The sequence below is a fragment of the Planococcus citri genome, chromosome 1, assembly GCF_950023065.1.
Source record: "Planococcus citri chromosome 1, ihPlaCitr1.1, whole genome shotgun sequence".
Classification (NCBI taxonomy): Eukaryota; Metazoa; Arthropoda; class Insecta; order Hemiptera; family Pseudococcidae; genus Planococcus; species Planococcus citri.
Window position 1 is genome coordinate 42,866,420 of NC_088677.1, and position 25,726 is coordinate 42,892,145.

The window sequence follows — 25,726 nt, forward strand, 5'->3', positions numbered from 1 at the left end:
GAAGGGAAGGTTGCCTACATCGTACTTCACGTTCTTTATTTTGAGTATGGTCTTTCAATAATCGAAACACTTCGTTTATAAATTCTGTTGGCGGTTCTTCTTTACCAGTCAGCCAGTAGTACAGATCCCAATCATTCGATGGCTCGTTGATAAGTTTATCGTATTGATCTAATAACTCTACATTGAATGTGTGCAAATACTTGTTTGCAAATGTACTCAGTAACAAATCGTTTTCCAGCATTCCTCGTTTTCGAGATTGATATAATAGTCTAAAATGAACATGGTTGTGGTTAATAGAAAAAAATGACGGTAAATTAAAAATATGAACATAACTGAGCGAGCAGGTATACCTAGCTCTACGTTGATTTTCCGACTCGTTTTCTCTTTTCACTTTGGGAATATGTAAATCAATCGTTGAATCTGACGTCGAATTTGTATTTTTTAGAATAAGGCTAGTGCAAAAACCTCTTCTAGTTGTTAAATTCAAGCCGGAGAAGCATTTTTTGAGCATGATGAAGCCGTAATAGAGCTAGACTGATCAATAGGAATATTAGTAAATTTGTCAACACAGTTTGGACATAATTTATCATATAAATTATGATTTGAAATGCAATAAATCTTTATACCTACAGGATAACCGTAATAACCCTGAAATGGAATTCACTGTATCTTTGAAGCAGAAGGGAGAGAATTCTTGAATAACCTATGAAACAAGATTGAAAAATTTTGAAAAGAGAAATGATCGAAGTTTTACTTCAAGTTTAAAAACGATAAACAAAACATAAAAAACTATGAAAAGTGAATGAAAAATGAAAAATAATATGAAGATGAAAATATTTCCGAGTTGAAAGTGAAACTGTTGAAAATTGAAATGATAATGTTATCAGACTTCAGAATATTGCAGTGTTGTATTGAATTTTCAAGTTGAAAACTACTCTTACTTACAATCTCTTTTGGGTGTAGAAAAAAACATTTTACAAAGTATTTTGACTAAATAATGGAATGAAAAAGCATGATTATCACTATTCTTCAGATGTTGAAATACAATGTCAGTTTTTTATCTGATTTTCATGAAAAACTTTCGTGTTTTCAAAATTCAAATTTTTAAAAATGAAATGTCATTTTCTTGTTTTGAAAAAACTGTTGGCTATGGTTGTTTTCTTTCTGTGGGATTCATAGCGAAATCCAAAAATTTTTTGTCAAAAGTGTCAAACGAATTTTCAAGTTTTCCGCGCGAACTGGTTGTGGTTGTTCACTGTTCACTTGTTCAGAAATTAGTTTTATTCTTTCATCTTCGGGGTATAATTATTTTCGAGCAAGTTCCTCGATTTCTCTGATTGTATCGTGCTACTATTAGAAGTGTGTTTTATGCAGTATAATTGATTAAACAACTACTTTTATCTCTCAGGTGAGTTGTCAGTTTTATATTTTGAGCAAAGTATCAGATTTTTCTCAAGACTTCGAAGGTATATTTCTACCGCCAAATTTACATTCTCAACATGTGCACAACCGGCTAACGGAGTTGTTATTTCTATTTCAGAAAATTTTTCACTATGGTGGTAGAAACGAGCCAGGAATCTCATTCCAACTCTGAGAGTTCGAAAACTGCTCCTTGTATCTCATCGGACACGTTGCCCAGTCAGAATTCGAACGATTCTTCTGCTGAAGCAAGTACGATTCCCTGTCAAACGGCTAATGAAGGTCCCGTGACTGGGTTAACGTCTGATCAAAGTGCAGCGTCGCCTCAAAATTTATCCAGTGAGTGTCCGAGCAGTGAAAGTAAACCTGATGTTACCGATGCAGTAACCGTATCTAATGTAGAAGAAAATTCCAACGATGCACCTAGTACGAGCTCGTCGTCTGTGAATAATGAAGAAGTATCGCTAGAGGATAACGAAGATGAGCTTGCGTTGTTACCGAGTGATGTCGTGGAAGAAGAAAAACGTTGCATGTTGGAAACCGAACAAGCTCTCTCTGAACTAGCGAAGAAACGCGTTGTATTACCAGACAAAGAAAAGGAGAAACGTTATAAACAGTTGATGACTTTGCTTGGAAAAAGTGGTCAGTACGCGACGTATATGTCTAATAAATTGATCAAAGAAAACGAGTTGAAACTAGAAGAAAGCAAAGAAAATGAGTCCACGCCGAACAAGTCGCTCAAAAGAAAATCGTCTACCGGTAAGAAGACTCCTGCTAAGAAAATGAAAAAAAATGATTCGGAGCCCATAGAGGTGGATTCGGATGTTCCTAGAGGCCATTACAGGAATAAATTGGGATTCGTCGTCTCCGAAAGACAGCCCGCTACGCTATGTGGAGGCGTAATGAGAGACTACCAACTGGATGGATTAGAATGGTTGGTTACGTTGTTTAAAAACGCAGTGAATGGCATTTTAGCCGACGAAATGGGTCTCGGTAAAACCATACAAGTAATCGCGCTGCTGTCTCACTTGAGAGAAAAGGGTATCTACGGGCCGCATTTGATAATTGCGCCGCTGAGTACCTTGCCGAATTGGCTTTCAGAATTCGCCGTATTCTCCCCCGATATTCCAGTGATGCTGTTTCATGGAAATGATGAAAAGAGAAACGGGCTCAAAAGGAAATTCGCTAACATATACAAAAATAAGGAAAGAACTAAAATACCAGTCATTTTAACTTCTTACGAAATGCCGTTGAGAGATAAGAAATTTTTCACCTCGATCAGTTGGAGTTGTTCTATCGTCGACGAAGGACATCGGTTAAAGAATTACAAATCCATGCTCAGTATAGAATTGAGAAAATACAAAACTGAAAGTCGCTTTATACTCACCGGTACTCCGTTACAAAATAATTTGACCGAATTGTGGTCGTTGTTAAATTACCTCATTCCGGAAATTTTCGACGATTTATCGTTATTCGAAAGCTTATTCGATTTCTCCGATTTGAACGACGCCGAAAAACGACACCAACTTATCGAGAAAGAAAAGGAAGAACAAATCATATCAAAGATTCATAAAATTTTAGAACCATTTCTGTTGAGACGAATGAAATGCGACGTGAACATCGAGTTACCTCGTAAAAAAGAAGTACTAGTGTACGCGCCTTTGTCAACCGAGCAACAAGAACTGTATATTGCTACGATGAACAAAACTTTGAAAGCGAAGAAGGAAATCGAAGAACCTGAGCTAATCGTAGATGGGAAAGTAAAACGACAGTGTACCCAGAAAGAGTTCGCTTACAACGATTCCTGGGATTACGACGAATTTGAAGACTTTTTACGCAACAGGCAAGTCACGCGTGCCTCAGAACATGTGGTAGTTGAACCGGATGGCAAGCAGTTTTATTACAAAATTACTATGCAGAATCGTTGCATGCAGCTGAGAAAGATAGTCAATCATCCTTACTTGGTCAAATGCCCTGTCGTGCCTGGTACCAGGGATATTATCGTAGACGAAGATATGATACCGAAAAGTGGCAAACTGTTGGTTTTGGACGCTCTCTTACCCAAATTAAAAGCTACCGGTCACAAAGTTTTGTTATTCTCCACGTTCAAAATTCTACTCGATATAATTGAAGATTACTCCGTGATGCGAGATTACAAGTACGTTCGATTAGACGGAAACGTTAAAATTGAAGATCGTTTAGAAGCCATCAAACAATTCAACTCTGATCCGGATACGTTCATTTTTCTAATATCGACTCGAGCCGGTGGACTCGGCATAAATTTGACTGCAGCTGATACTGTTATTATATTCGACAGCGATTGGAATCCTCAGGTAGATTTACAAGCTCAGGATAGATGTCATCGTATCGGTCAAACCAGACCGGTGGTTGTATACCGTTTAGTCACTTCCGGTACCATTGATCAAAGAATCGTCGATTTTGCAACCGGTAAACGAAGATTGGAAAAACTAATCGTAAAAAAAGGCCACTTCAAGCAGCAGCGTTCAGATGAAATCATTTCAATCGCCGAATTACAAGAACTTTTGGATTCTACTGATCACAAAAATGTCGTCTATCCCAACGGACTTGTTTTGAGCGATGATGAAATCAATCGCTTATTAGATCGCAGTGACTTGATCGACTAAGTTAATATAATATCTACTTTTTTCCTCTTCGTATGGTATTATTAATTTAAAAATTATTCGGTAAAAATAATAATAGTACTGTGATGATTTTTTTCCACTGTTATACTCTTAAGAAGATCCTGTATCTCTATTTGTACTTTTTTTATTTATGTCCAAATCAACATATTGCATTTTATAAATGGATACTGGATTGTTGTGATACTTGCATGTGAAATTGTCTATTATATTTGTCATCTCTTATTGTTTCTTTAAAAATTAATATTTATTCGTAGTTTTTAAATGATTCTTTTCGTTTTTTTGTGAATTTCAAATTTTGTTTTTCGTATTTTGTCATTTTGTCATCGATACATCTTAAAATGGACATCTTCAGCTCTGCTGTTTAATAATATTTGTTCTAAGATCTGTGAGTAATTAAAAAAATACACGATGTATGATTGTATGCATATTCATTTTAGAATCTGTGTTGAATATTTCAATAAAAAATTATGTAATAGTCGCGCTGTCATCTCAAATAGTTTTATTCGGCGACTGGTTCAAAATGAATTACCGAAACTAAAACTGTGTATGTTTGAATCTATTAAAAATTAAATATTAAATTACTCTCGTAAATCGTCATAATTCTGATAACATTAACGAAACGTCACAATGTAAGTTTTCAAGATCACTCTGTCGTTATTTTAGTTTTTTGTTGATCTCATGATCTGAAAAATATTTTCTCTTTGAAATTTCAACTCGACGAAATGATTATAATTTTGGATCGACAGAATAATTTTCCTAGTTTGAAAAATATTGTTATTCATTTCTGGTCTTGGAAGAAAGTTGAGAGGGATTTTTCAATATCAATACTCAAATACTCGCTCAGAAAAACGTTTCTAGTCTTTTTTTTTTTTTTTTTTCATACACAAAACAGGCATTAGATTGTTTAGATTGCAAGTGTAGATGTAATTTTTTTTTCAACTTTACGATTTCTTACGTTTTTTAGTGTTGGAAAACGTTCTCAATAGTTTTTGTGGTTTCTGCGAACGAAATATTTGGTGCAATCAGCAGATTTTGATTTTTGTAGATGACGTAATTCCTTCAGTTTACCAGATAGACGACCAACCATGATTAAGTTTTTTGTTCACCTCCTCGAAAGTAGGTAGTAGCTACTACCATAGTACCAACAGGTGAATTTTGGTAAACAATCATTTTCGAAATACCCTGTATTTTGTAAAATCTTACATTAACCCAAGAAGAACTTGGCAGGATGGTCGTTTTCTTGAAACGTCCGAATTGAGAGACGTCCACAATTTTAAATTTGAATAAGTAGGTATAAAACAAGTTTCTAAAATTTGTGAAAATTGAATAGGTAAGTAATGTTTAATACATACATATTATTTTTCATATTTCATTATCCGAATTTAGCTGTACCTACTAATGAAACGTAGCACTTAATTCTTATATTCCTTGTACTGTAACCTCCGATAAAAACCTGTTTCGCAACGCCGATCACGTAAATTATCAGGGAACTGGTCTTATCACCATTGTGAGATGAATAATTATATTTTTCAAACGTTCGGTGCGATTGCGATTGTGTTTTAAAATAATCTTCAAGTGAGAAATTCCAACAAGTGCAAAACATTGTAGTAATGATGTCCGCAAAACTCATTTTATTATTTATTTTGGCGATTTTTTCAATTTTTGTCAACTGTGATTTAAACGTGCAATATAAAGTTGAAAGTTCGTACAATGATACTGAACAAGGCGTACCTTTACCTGAAGTCATAGAACAGGGCGATACTCATTTTGAAGATACATCGGTTATGATTGATGGGTTAACGACTCCGCCAGTCACCGAAGCTGTCACCCCCAATATCACCACGAGACCTACATGGATCCAAAGAATACCGAAAAAGAAGCCCCAACAAAGCGGTACATGATTTTTATCGTTTATTTATCAGTCTTTTATATTTTAATACAATGTATAGGCTTACGTAAGATAAGCGAAAAACGTTACATTATGAATCAAACTAGATATTATTTTTCAATAAACATTTTTACATAATTTTACTGAAATTATTTTATTGAGTAGACTCGGTAGTTGGTTGTTTTTTATCCTTTGGTTGGTGGGAATGTCTACGCGGTGGAGTGGTTTTTTTCTCTCTTTTTGCTTCGATTTTCGTTTGATATTCCAAGTACTGTGAAAATAAAACGTGATAAAATGATGGGTACATATTACAATAGGTACCTACTACCTACATATATTGCTGGTAGGTAAGAATGATTAATTTTAGTAGGTAGGTACCTACATATTAATTGAGTAACTTACCAATTTCCAGGTACATTTTGACATTTCGTACCATTTGTCACATTTGTCTACCGATGCAGCTCCTAAAAAATATTCAATTGAAATTATTTAATAATTAGGCACATATTCGTTTTGGCCAAGTTTTGAAAGTTGCTCGTAAACTCACGTTCTTTGCCGCATTTTTTCATCAAGATTTTAACAGCGGTATTACTCAATGACGGATATTTGGTTTTAATCATATCTTTGACTTGGATTGAATTTACTATCCCCTTTTCGTCAGTCTAAAAACACATTTTTAAATTAGTACATCGTATAATAGTAATAAATTATTCGTTTATTAACATCCGATGTGTGATAACTGATAAATGATTATTTACGTCTTACCTCAAAGTAGGTAGGTACCTACATATTTTTTGGGAAGTATGTACATATTGTACTTAATAAAATAGGTACCTTACCTACATTTTTTCAATGTAAATGTGAAACGTATAATGGTTGGAGCATTTTCCAAAAAAAAAGAGTTTATTTTGAAAATTATGTTTACCTAAATGTGGAGACGTAAGAACGTAATTTCTGAATACATATCCGTGTAATTAATTTTTTTTTCAATAAAATAGGAAATACTACCTATCTAATTTATATATAATTATTTGTCAAACGTCTACAGTAAATAGGTAGACAAAAATTACACTTACCACGCCGATTTTTTGAGGCACACAATAGAACAAGCACTGAAACATTAAAGTTGTTGATTATTTTTCATTTCTATTCTATTTTAAAGAGCATAGATCGAAGGTTTTCCTATTTTTTTTTAAATGGCTTACTTTCATGTTGTGGTCACTCTCGTCCGGTAGAGAAGCATGTTCAACAAAGTACGAAGTATCTGGCACAAAAAATTATTAAAAAATATCATTTTGTGAGCATAGGAAATTAATCTGTCAGAATAAATGCAGGTACCTAATTATTCTTATTAGCTTTTAAAAGCTTAAAAACTTCCCCCTTTTTCATCACTACCTAAGTAGAGGCCATTGACGTTATACTTATAAAGTCATATGGTAGAGGCTCATTGACCTCAGAGTAAAGGCTAATAATTAAATCCACAAAATCAGTATTTAAATTAAATGTAAAAAAAAAAAAAGTCAGTGAAATAGACTGATAGTATTCTCTTTCAACTCAAAATTTATAAAAATAGGTTACTAAAAAAATGTCATGTCTCTTTTTATTTTGATAAAATTTACCTTTTAAAATAGGTAGTACCTTAAGTACATGTTGCATTGAAAATATAGTTAGATACCTACCTACTTATAAATTATGTACTTCAGAATAGGGTTGTCCACAATTTCAGCCAAATCGATGCATATTAACCGGCCGTGCTCTTCTGTCGCCCTTCAATGTCCTTATGGAGTTTAGCACATAAGTAGGATTTATACATGCGAAAAAAGTAAACCTAAAACTTAAGTTTTGACTGAATTTCTTCGAAGTTGATCATTTCAACCTTGAAAAATAAACGTGTGAACAACTTCAAGGTGTTTTGATGAATTTTCAACTCTAAGAGATCCACTGTTGAGGAGTCACAAACCCCCGAATATGTTAAAAATTTCGATTTTCGGGGGTCTGTAGTCTGTACCCATCCCACAGAAAGCCCCTCTTCAGGTTAAAAATGCATTTCAATTACTTAAATACCTATGTTTGCTTTTAATAGTCGAAAAATTCAATTTTGGAGATATTCAGTCAGAACTGCATTTTCATCATTTTGTCATTTTCATAATGAAAAATCCTATACCTAGGTATATATGTAATACGTTAAATCCCGTAAGAACATTGAGGGGCCAAGAGGCATGAGTTAATCGGCGTTGATTTGACTGACATTTTTTCTGTGAACTACCTATGCGGCGGTGCCACCTGAACATTTCAAAAATTTTGTAATGTGGACAACCCTTCAAAAATGAGTAAAGTAGACTAGGTACCTATACGTGAATTAGTTAGGTTAGTAAATTAGTTGATTCGCTAAATCGTTTCTTTAATAAGTTTAATTTTTATGGATTGCTGCGATTTGATATACCTATGTATAAGTAGGTACCTAAGACAATACAATATTATTTATAGCGGATGCACATTATTCTTCTTGGGGATTTCACGAGTCATAAATAATAAAATTTATAAGATTTATTTCGACACAAAGAATCAAGGTTAAAAAGAATATGTTTACTGGTAAGTTGGATGTAACCTTTGTATTACCAATAAGCTGATATGTGCGTACGTTTATAAATTTATTTTGACTAATTGGGTACCTATACCTACTGTAGTGTTTTCGAGGATAAAATTCACGAGGAGATAATTTTTCTAGCAACATTGGTTCTCAAATTAAGAAGTTATCGATAAGTAATTTAATTTATATGCAAAATGAATCACACGTCACGTTCATCAGAAGCAGCTGACATGGTAGATAAGCAAATTTTTCAAAAAATGTAATAGGCCAAGTACGTAGGTAGGTATACTTATGAAATTTAGACACACTAGTATTTGAGCAAAAGACAAAATACTACAGTAGTGGAATTATTTCTCAATAATGGTCCCTCATTATACCAAAAAAAAATATCGTTGATTCGAACTCCATTTAAGCTAAAAATTAAAAATTGAAAAAAAATGATAATAATCACCTAATTGCGTCTGATATTCATGGGCGCACAATTGTAAAGCTTCGTGTTCTTGTTCCGTGTAGAAAGATATAGTGGTATTTAATCCATTTACTATGAAAACATTAAAAACAAAAATAAGAGCCACGAAAACTTTCATTTTGGAATCAACGATTTTGTCGAGTAACAACGAAAAATAAGAAAAATAAAATAAACACTATTTTGAAAGTTTGTTCACGATCAGAAGACAATCACACCGATTATTTCACGTCTGATCATTTAGAGACTTTTTACGTAAATTTATATGAAATTTAGGGTTATTCGACGGATTCGATTCAAGTACCTGCGATGAAATTGTGGTCAAATTTGTTTTCAGGAGATTCCCTTTTCATCATACAGTTGAATAACACTATACCTAGGTATATTAGCAAAGCATTACCGGTTTCTAGGTATTCGACAGGTAAATAGACATAGATAGTATGGCAAATTCAAGTATCATGGTACCTATGAGAGCACATGGGTTTTTTCAAGTTCAAAAACCCTAAACCTTTTTTTTTTTGTATTACCTACCTGATGAAAATGATTGGAATTCGAGCGCGAATGTTTGTGAAAAACCATTTATGGTTTACTGTACCTACACAGAAGATTGGAATTTATCACACTTATACTCTTAGCTACGTAAATAGGGCTCATTTCTGACCACGCCATTATTTGTCAATTTGTTTTCCAATTAATACTTTCGTATACTCCTGTTCGTCTGTATGAAGATATATGTACAATACCTACGTATATTGTACGATATAGATTCTATGCACCTATATTATACTGAACGAGGTGAAATTATACCCTACGTATGTATTGTACTTAATGGCATTGTTTTCACCTGATTGGTAAACATTTAGCATCTTCGTTTGTTTCCGTAACAGGCCTAATTGTTCACTTACAACATATCATGTGAAATTCACTCCATAATATAAATATTCATGCGAGTATGTTGTTTGAATAAATTGTGAACATCTTTAGAAAAAAAGAAAAAAAAACGTGATTGCAAATACGAGTAGGTAAAGGTGCAATTCTGGATGTAAGTACACAATCATATTAGATAGGTACTCATTCACTCGAAGTCGATAAATGTGAAATTTCGAATAACAAATTCTTCCTTGAAAAAAATTACCAATTTGAGATACCTAATTAACACATCAGCGGATTTGTATAAAGGCATTGTATATGCAAGATACCGGTGAACTTACACTCACGAACATCTATAGGTAAATTTTAATAACTGGGTTCTCAGTTTCATTGTCATCTTGACCCACATGAGCAAATGTTGATCAAGGTCAATCACTGACGCGCTAAAAAAAATATACACGCGAGCAAATTAGTGAGATTTGTTTTCAATAAACTAAACTTCCGTCGTCGGATTATTTTACTATTGATTTTAACATTCATATCTACGCGTGTAGGTACCTAATTAATTTTATGTTTGCGACCTTAGAAATAAGAGGAAAAATTTTGATTTACTCGTAGTTGTATTTTTTTATTAGATAGGCAGGTAAGAATTATTATTATACTATTATTTGCATGGGATTCACATTTTTCTCGATTCGCGACGATATTGGGGAAATGAACGAATAAAATAGCCTATTATTCATATAAGTACCAGCACAGTTAAAGGTTTATAGCCTGTCTGCTGTATTTCAAGTTTTTGACCAAGGCGAGATCCGGATAAAAAAGTAGTCGACCCGCGAAATCTTGCTTACCTATATCTTGGAAATCATATTAAAATTAATGGCGATGGCGTATTCATCAGTAAGAGTTTACCGTCTACTAATTTTTAGGCGTAGGTAGGCAATTATAGCAAATTTGCAAAGTCTTTTATTTTTTTCAAATAATGGAGAGGTAATGAATCGATGAGTAGAGGTATGCAATTGTTTTCAGGTATTACATAATGTATTCATTTTAATTCGCCAAAGAATTGTTTTATTGATAAAGAGTAAGTAGAGTGAAAGAAGAGAAATTCACATCACTGAACAGCTAATGCTCAATTTCTGATTTTAAACACCTTTCTTGACAGTAAAATCTGATTGTAAATTTAGCAGGTACGTACAGGTACCTATTTCGTTTTAAAATACCTAAATTACTTACAAGTGAATGAATATTATACCTACCTGAACATATAATTAAGGTTATTAGATATTTTAATGATCGAAATACTTAGGTACCTGCTTGAGTTATTTAAAGAATTCCATTTTAAATATAAGCGGATATAATGAAAATTGCTCAGAAAACCACTTATACAATGAGGTACCCTGATGACAAGACAAGTGACACTACACGTAATGAACAATGATAGTACAATGAACTAAGGCAATGAAGTAAATCTATGGATAAGACGTATACCTTTACACATTTCTACAATAAGGTAGACGCTTTATTTTCTTTAATATTTTTTCATCAGCACAATTTTATTTCTGAAATTATGAAGAAGTATCGACATTTTTTAACCAAGTATAATTTTGACAATTCAAAAATAATATAATTTTGTTACTTAAAAATCATTTCAAAACATTTTTTAGAAAACAATTTTTCAAGTTTTTTCATATTAATATTTTATTGCATATTTGACTTTTTGAGTCGTTTGATATTTTAACAGCGTATTGAAACCAGTGGGTAGTTTGCTAGGCACAGGGTCAGGGTCGCACAAATTTCGACAATTTCGTGAACCCCTAAAAAAGTTTTCTGCCAAATATTTCGGTTGGTCACAGTGAATGATAATAATGATAGCACATGATTGGTTGTTGAACTGAGATGATAACATTCCACCAATCAAATGCATCTATTTCACGTTGCCAACTTATATTATGTATTATTAACGAAAAACTTTCTTAGGGGTTCACGATATTTTCGCGCACCCTGTAGGTAGGTAGGTATGTAGGTAGGTAGGTAGGTAGGTACAGGTCGGTTTTTTACAAAAACAGTTTTTCAATCGTTTCACTTTTTTTTGAATGCTGGAGGATGATAAAATGATTTTTATTATTTTGTCAAATCATATACTTAATTTTTTACTTATATTTCTCCAACCTACTTAGTCAACTTTTTTTCGGAATTACTCGCCAGCCTAAATCAAAACTGCGTTTTCCGGAATTTTTATATGCACTCAAATATTACCCCTTTAAATTCTAGGATGGGCAGTGTGTTTGTTAGCAATGTTCGTCCAGAGAATAAGTAACTAAACAGAGAAGCGCGACAATTGAATGAAGCTGTTGGCGTTGCTGAACGTGAATTTCAGAACTATACATACCATACCATACATGCATCAGTCCAGAGTCTTTGTTTAGTTCAAATAGAAAAAGTATTTGAAACAGAACGTTATATTTTGACCACTTATTCATTAATCATCAGGTAATCTGTAAGTATGATTTTTATTGTATTAAAAAAAAAACAAGTGTAGGTAGGAAGTATAAATACATTTTTAAAATGAAACTGAATAAATTTTAGAAGATTACAGGCAATTTTACACGATGAAATTATTATGGAAAAATGGTAGGTATAATGAAGAAGTGGCTACGGTAACAAAAGAATAAGGTCTATATTCTTAATTATTCATACGTTGCATTAATAAATTTTCCTTTCTAGCATTATCGAAATCTGGCATTTCGTCGTCAATGCTGTTCTGGTTGAATTTTGAAACTATTCCAACATCTTCATTTAATTCTGAAACGGGTATTAAGGAATCTAAAAAAGATGAATTGAAAATTTATTTCATAAAAATTTTGATATGATAATTGAGATGTAGGCACTCGTAGTACTTATACATAACATAACCATTCCTTCCCACTATTTCATCCGTACCTTTTAAAATTGTCGCGATCCATCGATCTTCAAAATCTGGATTTGTGTGTTGAAAATCCTTTGCATATCTAGAATTTAGACCAGCTAACAGCATTTCTCCTGGTAACTTCACTCTAATCGGATTTCCCGATCGACCAACTCTTGGGAAGGGAATTAATCCTTCTCTTCGTTTTATTTGTTCTGGATATAAAATTAGTAAAATAGGTAATTTTTAAAAATAGAAATAAAATATAAAATTTTCGCCAATACCTGCGACACCTGCGTACAAGGATATACAAACCTAATATACGTGATTTCCAAGTCTTTTGATTAGCTCTACCAGTTCTAGGAAATGGCATCAGTCCTGTAATTTGCACAATTTGTCGTCTTTTAGATGCTTCATTAGAATCCGAATATGGATCTAAAAAATATACAAAATGTCAAGTATATTAAATTTGGATAATTAGTTGTAAGGTTTTCACTTTTCAGCAAATTCAACGTGATTTTTCTTTCTCAGAATTTTTTTTCTTCTAAATAATAATATAAAGTAGGTTAGGTACGGTTTACATGGATGAAAAATTCGTTTAAAAAATAATTCATCGCCAACATAGAAAAGCGCCGACATCGTTTCTTTCATCTACCACAAAACGAGTAATTATACCTACAAGCGCAGAACCGATTAAATTTTTTCCCAAAGGCCAATAAAAATTATTCGCAAAAAATCTCAGCTTTATTTTCAAATCTTTTTCATTCGAAAAACGTAGGTAGATTACAGATACTTAGGCATCGGGTATTTGTGATTTTGGTGGTTTTATAAGCATCGTCAAAAGTTTGACACGTTAAAGTTAACAAATTAAACAAAACATACGCCGAGTCATCGTAAATTGCTTCAAGTCTCAACAGCACGTTAACTACTTCAACCTTATACTGTGAATTAACTGAACGCAAAATTAATACGGCAACTCGTCTTCACGTCATAGATTACCTACACTCATTTTTTTGGAACCTTTCTATTAAAGTTATCGCCAGCGGTGTAATCAAGATGCTTTAATTAATTGAAAAATATTTCATAGAATTCTACGAAGAGGTAAGGAAATATTCCTACCTTGCTTCTTTACAACTAAGTAAGTATGTATTTGTACCTTACATTTAAAATTATCGTATTTACTTTGTTTTCTTACTTTAATTTTTTTTTTTACAAATCTTCTAGATAAATAGGTATCTACTTGATTGGGTTTCAATCAAAAATATTTATCTAAAAATAAATCGATACCTATAAAAAATTTGCTTCCAGGTAGTTATATATTCTAAAATGTTTGAAACTATTCTTTATAGTCAACAACGAATGTCTTATGGTGATTAAGTACTTCAAACGGTTCATTAAACTAAAAAAAAAAGGTAAGAAATAATACCATTGTATTGCGAGTTCGAATTGAAAATAAATTAATAAAAATATTCGATTGCCTCTCCCCATCTTGTATAATGAAGACATGGTGTATTTTACTATGAGCACTCTTAAATCGGAGTTGAGCTAGAAAAACTATGAAGTTTTCCATGATTGGACGGTTTTAATTTTTCATAACTAGAAGTTTGTAAATGTACCTATTTAAAAACCGAGAAACTGATAATTAAGATGACGGTGTGACAAGGAAGCATGAATTTTCAGTAAGTTTAGAAGCAGATAGGTAGTATTAGTAGGTATGTAAAACATCAAGGTAATGATTTGAATTGTAACAAGAGTCAAGTTGTCAGCGATGAACCTTTTTTTGAAAGTAAATTCGTAAAAAAACTGATAAAGCAATTCGCCAAAATTCTACCTACTCATTTTAGTTTGAGATGTTGAGTGGGGAAATTTTGAATACCTAAAATCGGTAGGTAGGTAATAGATACTCGTATGTACAGATTACTTACTGCTGTATCGAGACCGAGTGATTGACTTTCATTCAAGTTTGAAAAATTACATAGGTAGGTACGAGTAGGTTTTGATATTGGCTGAGTAAAACAAAAGAAAAACGACAGCAAATGCGAATGACTAGGAAAATGAAATCATGGCAGGCTGAAAGAATTTAATATTTTGAAATAGCTAGGTAGCTAAATTTGTAAATAACAATTTTTTAAAAATAGGTAATATTTGTAATAAGCGTATCTTTGGCTATATTTTGGTATAAAATGTTACTTTGAAAAAAATTAAATGAAACGAAACTCAAAATTTTTCACCAAAAAATTTCATTTTTAGGCAGATTTTTGTTACGTCAGCGTGGAAGTACCTAATTCCGGTACCTAGGTAACTGTTTACAAACCTATGGAGAAAAAGAAACAAAATCACGCACCTAGGTACCTCTACCTATGTTTTAAATGGAAAGCACGAGAACGCATTTTTGGTTTTAAACATTGTTTTTTCTGCAGTCTTTTTCACAAATAAAAAAATATTTTAAATTAAAATAAATGATAAACAAGAAACGAATGTTCAACCTAATATCCATCAAGAAACCTTACGGTCATTTTTTAAATCTTTATTTTTTAACGTTTTGAAATTGGTTCTTAAATTACCTACGTGGGTAATGTGAATTAGAAATTGATAAATAAAAAAACAACGAATGAAGGAAGCTAGCTGGGCAATGATAATCCAAAATTTTAAATAATATGATAATTGAATACACAAACTTTAAAATATCTAAGTACATGAACGAAGCGAATGCTAATTTCACACTGTAACATCCATAGTTTGAAACTTTTAGGACGAAAGAGACTACGCATCATTACTCCTATTTGATTTAATAAATACATAATATTATACAGGGTGTTTCTTTGCAAGCTAATCTCTTTCCACAACGGCAACAAGCAATAACACATCTTCAATACACGTACGCATATGTTTACTTGTGAGGTGGGGGGGGGCTAAAAATACGTTTATTCGAATGAATAAGTGCTTTAAAATGCTTGAATAAATCAAATAAGTGTCCAACTTTACCATTCCGGTCAAAATTTTGTTAGGTACCTATAAATCTATTTCGGTATTTAGTTGTCAATTTTAGAACTATTTCTGATAATTAGGTATAGGTAGGTATTTAAATACTTGAATGAAAAAATCTCTATTTTTTAGAAGCTTATCTTGACTTTCTGATTTGGTTCAATAAGAAATCCAAAAGGTATCATAAAGTATCTAATCTCGTATGTTAGTAGTACCTACCATCATACACTCGTAATAATTCTTGTCTCTCATGTTTTTTTTTCTTTTTGGTTAATGAGCTAAATTTCCTACTAATCAAGCTGAATTTGACAGATTGTAAAAAACTTAAAAATGAATATTGAATACAATACGAATCAACTTTTTAGTCTTTTTATTTGAAAAATAAAGTACCTAATAGGTATGTATTATTGTTTCGGTTTACCAAAAAAAAAAAGTCTCATGTTTTTAAAGTTTAAAACTACGGAATTGAAAAAAAAATTTAATCATATCAAAAATTTGTGTCACATGTTGTTTTTTGGTGCCTGGCTCCTTGATTCATTATATTATAGAATTGTCCTCAAAGATGTCCATTGATAATAAAGTAAGATCTCCTAGCAAAGATAAGTTGTCTATATTACTGATGGAAGGCATTTTTTGCGAGTAAAAAAAACTGATTTGCGGGTTAAAAGCTTGCATGCTGGAAGCGAAATATTAAAGTCCAAGCAAAAAAATGTCAAGCAATTTTGTAAATTTGCAAAACAGCTGGATTTTATTTTAGGTATACAAATAATATTGTTGCTTCTGCGTACCTACGTAATGTATGTATTAAAGTATTTAATGAGTTCATTAAGTATCTCTAACGAATCACTTTATTTTCAAATATTCGTCGAGACATCGAAACGACGATCGCATTATTGTAAATTGATTGAAACAAATGCGGAAATTCGCTTTATATTTTAGAGAACTCAAATACAAAAATATATCTCTCGTTAATGCAAAACATGCCTCTGGTTACAAATTTTATTTTAATCGACCATTTTTGATGAAACATTAATGTGTTAACATGTTTCACGAATTCTGTAATTTTAGCATTTGTATCAACGTACGGAGAATTAGTTGAGCTGGCATTTATTTTTACTTGAAAATTTGATTATCCATTAGTACGTGAGTAAAATTATAATAAATGCATAATTTAAATGGGCATTTTAGTCAAGTTATTGTAGCAATACGCCAATACGTACATTACGGCTATAAACGGACAAACCTACATTAAGTAGGCACCTATTTCGCTACTTCACAAATTCAACTTACCTATATCTATACTATGTACGTATAGCTAACTAGTAACTACCCACTCGAATATGTCTACTTCACTGTAAGTAAACGGAATTGAAATTTTTTAAATCTACTCACATGGAAGAGTTTTCAAATTACCTAGATTTCGAAAAAGCAACGAAGGAAGCTCAATCTCATTGGGAGAAAGTGGTTCATTATTTAACACCTTTCGAATGATGTTATTTTCTTTGATCTCGACGTGTCTTTCTCTTTAGAGATTATAAAATCTTTCGAATGAAAATCCTAAATACTTTTCATTTCCGCGAGTTCCTATCGCCATAGTAAGGGTTTTTAAATAGGTACAGTTTTACTCGTATAATAAAGATGACTAGCGTTGGATTAATTAGTAGATATACGAAATACGCAAAAGAAATAATCGTGGGTGTGACATTGACGTGTGAAAATTGTTTAAAATAAGTACTTCTCGTTATTTATTCTTATTCGACTATAACTGAAACAAATAAAGAAAGTAAAAAAATTACGATATTTCCAAAACTCACTTAATGAAGGTATTTTTTTCTTTTGTTCAAAGTGATACAGTCCACTATATTCTTTTATCTTTTTTTTCATCTCTTATTGGTAAAGAATTTATTGAGATAACGATTTATTCACCAGGTGGTTATTACAATCGTAGCGATGAAAGAAATTAATTAAAATTTCGTCAAAAAGTTTCGTGGATACCTACAGTATTCGGCCTTTATATAAATTCAATCGCGTAATTTTATTGTAAAACTTCTTGACACATGAAAGAATAAAAATTTCAATTTTCAATTTCGAGGGTATTAGTGTATTTAAAAATTCCATACAAATTTCAGATCTGCTTTCACGACCGTGGAAAATTTAGTAGATAAACGAACAAAAGATAATTCTGAATATTCAAGCATTGCTTTTCCTCTTTTTCCCACGTTTCAAGAAATTGTTCATTAATATATAACGACGATTTATGAAAGGCTGATTTCAACAAATGATAATTCCGGTATTAAATGTTTAGACTATTAGTATTTAGAATTATAGTAAGTAGTAGTTATAACTAAGTATACCTACGTTTACGTTAAGTACATACCGAGTATTTTGTAGCGTCTCAAAAACGAAAACTTTTTAGTGAATGCATTTTTCAATTTGTAGTAAACAGTTTATTCACCGATTCGGCATGAGCCTTATTACGAAATAAAGAAGCATGTATCCCTGCATAGTTGTGGTGAAGGTAAAAGTGTTATTTCACTTATGAGCGCGTTATTTATTCAGCAAGGAAAATTCTATGACTTTGATATGTTTTTTCAAAGCTTTATAGATATGCCTAAATATCAAGATTTATTGACACACAGAAATAGATACTTTATTTTCTTTTTCCTTTCTAATATTCTTACGACGTTTCAAATTATCTTAACATTATTCACTCGAATTTAACCTAAGTAAAAATATTTTGTAACTGTTTAGTGTTTGGATTTTAATTATGCATTGTGTGCCCTGGCAAATTCAACTTGAAATAATATATATAAGTAGGTAATTGGATACCTCGCCTAAATAAGTATGTTTGAAATTTCAATCAATTTTTATTAAAGTTACCAAATTAGACGATTTTTGCTGCAAATATCAAGGATATAATAAGGTAATAGATAGTTTTATTAAAAAATATTTAAAAACAAAAAATAAAAAACAAACTAACTTGAAAAACACTACCTAGCTATTGCATAAAAAATTAAAATCAAGGTGATAAAAAAAACCATAATTCAAGTTAAATAAGTAATGAAATTGAAAAATAAATCTTACCTGGTTCACCATTTGTTGATTTGGCTAAATACAAATTTAAAACCAAAAAAATAATTAAAGCGTTTAAAAATCTAATAGCGATTATTCCATTCATGACGAAAACACCCTGAGACAAAAGTTCAGATGAAACGGATTGTGTAAGATAGCGAATGTAGGTATCTGTGAACGGAAAGTGTAACTTTACTGTTTTATATAAAGGGTTGTCAAAACCCCTCTTCGAAAGGTGTTGTACCTCACGAGACGGGGCAGTTTAGCTTTCGCCGACGAATAATCCTGTGTATGTGTAGGCGAAAAACGTCTTCGTATGTACGTTTTGTACTTACTTATTTATTCATTTAGATTTTTTTTTTTTTTTTTTTTGTTGAAAATTAGACTGAAGCAGATTTTTATTTTAAAATAGGTAAGTATATTGGATTATTAGTGCATGCGATGCGTAGAATTGATAATTTTTTTTTTTTTAGAATTCATTATGGCTAATCTGCGTTGGATTAATACATACTTATGTAAGATAATCTACCAATATATCTTTAAATAAGCAAACAATATTGTTCTGGGATTGAAAAGAAAATCTGTTATATGTAGTAATTAAAATTTATTGAAAAGAAAATCTGTTATAGTAATTAAAATTTTGATGACGTCATGTTCCAACTTATACACATAATAATAATGTAGGTAGGCTGGTAGGAACCTATAAGTAATGTGTGGATTGTAACAAAAACAATACCTATGCAACTGGGCGTAAGCACCTATATGTAAGAAAAAAACTTCAAATGAGTGAATAAATACCTACATTTGTTTTTTCTATAATAGTGATATGAATATTAAAAAGGTGGTACGTATTACGAAAAGGGGAGAGATTGAAGCTAAGGAACCACCCAGATAACAGTTCGGTGTTTTGAAATAGGGTAAAAGTAATAATTTTTTCGAGATAAGGTATTTTTCATAGTTGTTCGTGAAGTTTTTTTTTTTTTTTTTCAATTCAATTTTTGATGAAATTATTTGAACAAGTTTTTTGCTTCATTATGTTATTATGTTAATTACACTAGGCAACAATTTTTGACTTTTTTCGTGTGTTCGGGTTGAAAATGGGCTTAATCGATAGTTTAGACCCTAAAACAAAAAACAGAGTGGGATTTTTCAATTTGAATTGTTTTTGTGGTCAGGAGAGATGATCAAAGTTTCAAAAATGGCCGTTTTTGCCCTATTTCACGAGTTTCTGGCGACACCAGTATTGTTTTTCGAAAAAAACCAAGGTCATATTCGGATTCTACGCACTTTTTTAAGTAAACATCTTTCCCGGATTTTCGATTTTCGAAGTTTCAAGCGCATACGGACGATTTTTGTTTGTAACATATATTTTAAAACTCGGAGCGCGCGACGCTGGCGTTACTCCACCACGTAATCGTGGCTCGGAACCGTGTTCGCGCGGGCGAGGCTCTCGCTCCAAGTTTTAAAATATGTTACAAACAAAAATCGTCCGTATGCGCTTGAAACTTCGAAAATCGAAAATCCGGGAAAGATGTTTACTTAAAAAAGTGCGTAGAATCCGAATATGACCTTGGTTTTTTTCGAAAAACAATACTGGTGTCGCCAGAAACTCGTGAAATAGGGCAAAAACGGCCATTTTTGAAACTTTGATCATCTCTCCTGACCACAAAAACAATTCAAATTGAAAAATCCCACTCTGTTTTTTGTTTTAGGGTCTAAACTATCGATTAAGCCCATTTTCAACCCGAACACAAGCATGCCGTTGCCTAGTGTTATATAGGGTTTTGGATATTTTTTTTTCTCGCATTTTCTTTTAAACTCAAAACAAATTTGAAAAATGTGTAGGTATAGATGTTTTTTTTTTGGTACCCAGGCCTCGGTATTATTTGATGTTAAAAATTTTAAATACATGACAATTTTCTTCAAAGTTATTTGATTTTTTTTCATCGTACGTAGGCAAACTCAGTTAGTGTTGAAGTACTGCTGATTCTTCTTCTTCTTCAAAAAAGTTAAAGTGCCATTTTTGTTTTGGGGAGTACTAGCATTTGAACTGCAGGTTATCTGAGAATGATCAGACAGAAATCTGTGCAGCCAGTGTTTGGAAATACCTATGCAACAGTTGCGAGTTTACGAACAAATACTTAGGGACCTACGTGAATGTAATTGTAAGTACAAATATATTAGGTAGGTACTAGGTACATTCTGATGTGATAACAAATCAACGAGCAGTAATTTATAATTATTTTAGGAAATAAGTAGGTACCATGTTCCACTAAAAACTTAATAACATTCCGTGTAATGTAGCGAGGAAACTAAAACGATTCACGTTTTATCGACAGTCCATAGTTCACAAAACAAAGTCGAAATTGTGTTTTTTAACTGTAAGATTTCATATTGAATTCTCTAGTGCAGAGCTTCAGTTCAGAAAAAGTTTCTATTGACTTATTTACCTACTTCGGTTCAAGTTGGGTAAAGAAATTTGAAATGGTACGTATAAGTACAGTGTTTGGCAGGGAATACCGTTTTACTATTTACGAAAAGTTCATATTTCAATTTCGTACCTAGGCTAGGTTGGTATATACCAATTTTACGATGTTTAGAGTTTTACTTTTGTATTCGTCGAATGATTCCTCTCACATGGGTATTTGAACCTACACTTCTTGGTAAAACGACAATAATAGATACGTAAACTTCATGACATCTACCTGAACCACCAAAGCATAGACCGTATAGATATATTTTAATGTAAAATTACGAATAGTAGGTAGTTGCGATATAAAAAAGTTGACCGCAGCAACATATATCGTTTACAGGTATAAATTGCTGAACTGGGGAAACCCTATAGTTCACTGAAATTAGCGAATGTTCTGAGAATTTGATAAACTCTCATGAAAACCACTGTTAACAAAATGGTTCGAAGATCGTGTGGAAATTTACTTATGCCTGCTGCCACATTTATTGCTTACGAATGAATTTAGTTTTTGTTTTTGATCGAACTAAAAGATGTGGTACGGTTTGATTGACATTTTGCGTTGGACTGTTTTTTTTTCTCAATCGTCGCCCATTATTCGAGAAAGATGTTATGTTCATGCATGTGAAGTGGGTACGCCAAGCTCTAAATTATACATAATTTTGCGTATAAAACCAATGCATTGTAGGTACGTAAATTATTTTGGAAACATAATTTTTCGTTCATTTTTTTCAAGTAGGTAAGTAATTTATGTAATCTATGTATTCGCAATTAATACCTCCTTAGGCTGCTTGGCCCGGGGTTTCTTTCAATAATAAAATCGAGAAAGACAATTTGATACGATGCAGCTCGACCTTAAATACTTTTGCATAGTATAAGGTAAGTATTCGATGTAAAGAACAAAGTCTACACGAACTTCTTTTACTTATAACTATTCGAAAATTTTTCTACGAAACGATGCCACGATAAAGCCACGTAAAAAACACAATAAAAATACAATCTAGCATAGGTATTTCAATTGTTATAAAATTACATTCTTCGTTTCATAAAATGTAACCTGCTTATGAAATTTTGAATTCATTTTCTTACAAATACCTACTATACACCTATCACAAAACTAGGTATACTAAAAAAAATGATAACTTACATTCGCACTGATAAATCGTCTTATTTGGAACGGAATACCTAAATGCAAATTGTTAGAAAATATACTTATTCTTGCGGTAAATTTTTTCACAAGACAGCGATGAGATTAAGATGAAACATTTTTTACTCCCACGTTTAGAAAATTTTTGGTTAGGTGAGTTCGAATTGAAAATAGTTTTCTTTTATACTTTAAAAATTTGTAAAAACTTTTTTTAAATTTGAAAATTTTAACATTTGTTTCGATACAGGTTTTCATAATTAAGAAATACAAAAAATTTTTGTACAATCATGTAGGTACTTGAATGTTGATAAAATCCAGCGATAAAAAATACAATAAATATGTACCTACTGTAGGTTCGAGAAGTGGTAAATACGATAGATTTATATTGAATTATATCGCATACGAGCGTGATAGAGAGTAATTCATCAAATCTCACAATTAAGTTATCACGATATGTGGTGTAGACATAAGCGTACAGGTAAGAGGTACGGTAGCCTATCTCATGACGTTCAGATTTTTGTTTTACGTAAGTATCTTTAGATATTTTCCAGCGGTGATTCAATTATAAAATTTATTTTCACCGCTGAAGGGTCAACTTGCCATTACATACAAGCAAGTATCAAATTAGGTACTTTTAATTACTCATTATTATGAAATTATACTTACGTATACCTATGCTTAAAAAAAATCAGCGCTTTGCGGTTCAAGTCGTTCGTCATTTTTTACTCGTATTACGAATAACATTTAATTTCCGATCAATTAATGAACTGTCGTCATTCGAAAAATTCATTCCGAGAAAATACCCAACTGCGGAATTAAAAAGGCGTCTGGTAGACTGCAAAGACAAAATATCTACCATCAAGTTCATATAGGTGATAAGAAAAAACTAATTTTAAAAGATCTTGCGATTTAATTAAATTGGTGTAATATACGAGTACATTCGGTAGTAGGTAGCTAGGTACAGGTAGGTGTCTGCGTCTAAATATAGATAGGTCTCCCAAATCTACGTATAATGCAGCGCGCGAATTGGAGGCAAAATGCAAAAATTCATTCATTAAATGAAACAGAAATACTTCTGCAGTCAGCAGGCGCGTGCAAAGATTTTCAAATTGTAAGGCCAAGCTTTGAAAAAAACACTCAACCATTTTTGTCAGATTTTCGACTCATCCATCAGTAAAATTATGTTTTGAAATATTTGATAACGGATCAGAAAGAACTTTTAATGCATTTCCAAAGTTTTAACATTTATTAAAGAGTTTATCTACATTTTAGCCGATTTCCAGGCGAACACCTCATTTATGGACAAAAAAAACACACTCTCGAGGTGTCCCGTTGGAAACCGGTTCAAATGTGGATAAACCCTCTGCACAGATCGAGAATAAGCTACAACTTGATTTTTAGCCTCCTAAATTGATTTCCACACCTTCAGCAGAAATTTTAATATTTATGTATAGAAATCGAAAATTACGCTAGAGGCTCCGGAATCACTATGAATCGTATAATTTGATTCGAGGGAGTTGATATTAGCTTCAGGACTAATTTTTATAATTTTCGCCGAATAAAGCACCCGAATCAACGAAAATGTTCAATTTTGAATTTTCAAAAATCGAAAAATCAATTTTAGCTGAAATTTTGGTTATAGGGGTTTTAGACCATGCTCTTTCCAAAAATCGCAGTCCCGTTCAAATCACAAAGGCGCATACCTCGAAAAGTTCCCGTGTTAGGTAAGTACCTTATCTATTATGAAAAGTAAAATTTAACCTGAAACAGACAATTTTTTCGTAGAAAAAAGGGGGAAAAGTGGAAAGAGAAAGATAATAGGAGGAAGGGAATCACAGACTCAAAATTTTAAAGTACATCGTCCTAACATTCTTCCCACGTTGAAACGCATGTCGGCATGTCCGTGTCAAGTCGTATTTACGGCAAACCGGGTAGGCAACTTATTTCACATAATTTTTTTAAACATCCGATATTAACGGCAAACTGAGTAGGCAATTTATTTTACATCTTTTTTCATAAAGGATTTTTCATAAAGACAAATAAATTCAACATTTTCCCCCCTTATAGGTAGGTACATGTATTTTGGATCAAACTCAGTTAAATTGAAAATATGTACATATAATTTTAGAAATTCAGAAAAGCTGTGTTGAGATTTTGCTCACAGTAGCGAAGTGATGAACGCAATTAAAATATTTCGAAGCATAAAGTTCTAAAAAAATAAATCAGGGCCATATCACAGAACGTTACTTATGCTTACTTTCAGACTTACATGGCTGCTTAAGCAAATTTTTGTATCATAGATGGATTTTTTCCTACTTGAAAACTGTTTTGTAAACAAAAAACTTGAGAGGTCAAATTTGACGTCTTAAGCTCAGCTTGAGCAAAATGTTTACAATAAAAATACGTTTTGTAGTTACTTTATTATTTTTCAGGGGTGTTTCTTTTTAAAAAAAATAAATTAACTGCATAAATAGTGAATTTATTAGGTGAAATGTTATGCTGAATTGTTTTCTATGCATTGTTATTTGTTTGAAAAATTTTTCACTACAATTTTCATCGGATATCTGAACTGCTAAACTGACCAATTTGAAGATAATAATAGATGATACAATCGTACGGTAGGAATATATCTCGCGATAATCCAGTGTACATACAAAACAAATACATTATTTGACATTTATTTTCATTTTTTGAGTATTTTTCATTCATCTGTTTGCCCATTTTTCATGATTCGTAATTTCACTATCATTTATGATTTATCAGTTTATCACGGCAACATTTCTAAATTATTTTTCACTCTTTCATAGTCTCTCATTAAGTATCAAACAAGTAGCAACGTTTTCGCATAAATTTTAAATTATCTCGTAAAATCAGAAAAGGAAAAGAAGAAAACATTGTCGAAAACGCTTATAATTCGACGACCCATGACAGTTACGTGAGCTATATGAGTTGATTACTCGTGTAAACAAAAATAAACAATTTTATTTTTTTGGAATTGCCCACAGATTATACAAAATTTTTCCATTTATTAGCAATTTGATTGGTTCTTACAGGATCTTGCAGCTTTATTGTTATTGGCAACATAGCATGATATAGAAAACTTACAAAGGTAAAAAGAACCTTTTAGCGAGAAGTTTGTTAGATTAGGAAGAAATAACTCTTGCTTCTCAGTTTTGTACTGCCACACCCTTGTACTGTTAAACTACCACACCCTTGTACACTAGTATATAAGCTTGTAGACTTGGTTA

The 25,726-nt window shown here is 32.0% G+C and overlaps 3 protein-coding genes across 5 annotated transcripts; 1 reads left to right on the forward strand and 2 right to left on the reverse strand.

Moving 5' to 3' along the window:
• Positions 1-1,199: 1,199 nt before the first annotated feature.
• Positions 1,200-4,555, forward strand: LOC135832073 (lymphoid-specific helicase-like). The gene is made up of 2 exons (XM_065345061.1): positions 1,200-1,408; positions 1,541-4,555. The coding sequence occupies exon 2, from the start codon at positions 1,554-1,556 to the stop codon at positions 4,062-4,064; it is 2,511 nt and encodes an 836-aa protein (XP_065201133.1). The 5' UTR covers positions 1,200-1,408; positions 1,541-1,553; the 3' UTR covers positions 4,065-4,555.
• Positions 4,556-5,623: 1,068 nt separating this feature from the next.
• On the reverse strand, positions 5,624-9,341 carry Obp56d (Odorant-binding protein 56d). Its single transcript, XM_065345063.1, has 6 exons — positions 9,012-9,341; positions 7,176-7,234; positions 7,047-7,082; positions 6,518-6,632; positions 6,373-6,434; positions 5,624-6,241 (listed from the first exon to the last, which is right to left on the reverse strand). Exons 1-6 carry the CDS (start codon positions 9,145-9,147, stop codon positions 6,125-6,127), a joined length of 525 nt encoding a protein of 174 aa, XP_065201135.1. The 5' UTR covers positions 9,148-9,341; the 3' UTR covers positions 5,624-6,124.
• Positions 9,342-12,390: 3,049 nt separating this feature from the next.
• LOC135832079 (uncharacterized) lies at positions 12,391-19,145 on the reverse strand. 3 transcript variants are annotated; one of them, XM_065345067.1, is made up of 4 exons: positions 18,874-19,145; positions 13,120-13,239; positions 12,840-13,019; positions 12,391-12,701 (listed from the first exon to the last, which is right to left on the reverse strand). In XM_065345067.1, the coding sequence occupies exons 1-4, from the start codon at positions 18,965-18,967 to the stop codon at positions 12,583-12,585; spliced, it is 513 nt and encodes a 170-aa protein (XP_065201139.1). In that variant the 5' UTR covers positions 18,968-19,145; the 3' UTR covers positions 12,391-12,582. The 3 variants fall into 3 exon arrangements, with proteins under 3 accessions (XP_065201139.1, XP_065201138.1, XP_065201141.1); XM_065345066.1 differs by having other exon boundaries at positions 12,391-12,722; positions 18,874-19,077; XM_065345069.1 differs by lacking the exon at positions 18,874-19,145 and adding an exon at positions 13,687-13,711 and having other exon boundaries at positions 12,391-12,722.
• Positions 19,146-25,726: the final 6,581 nt, after the last annotated feature.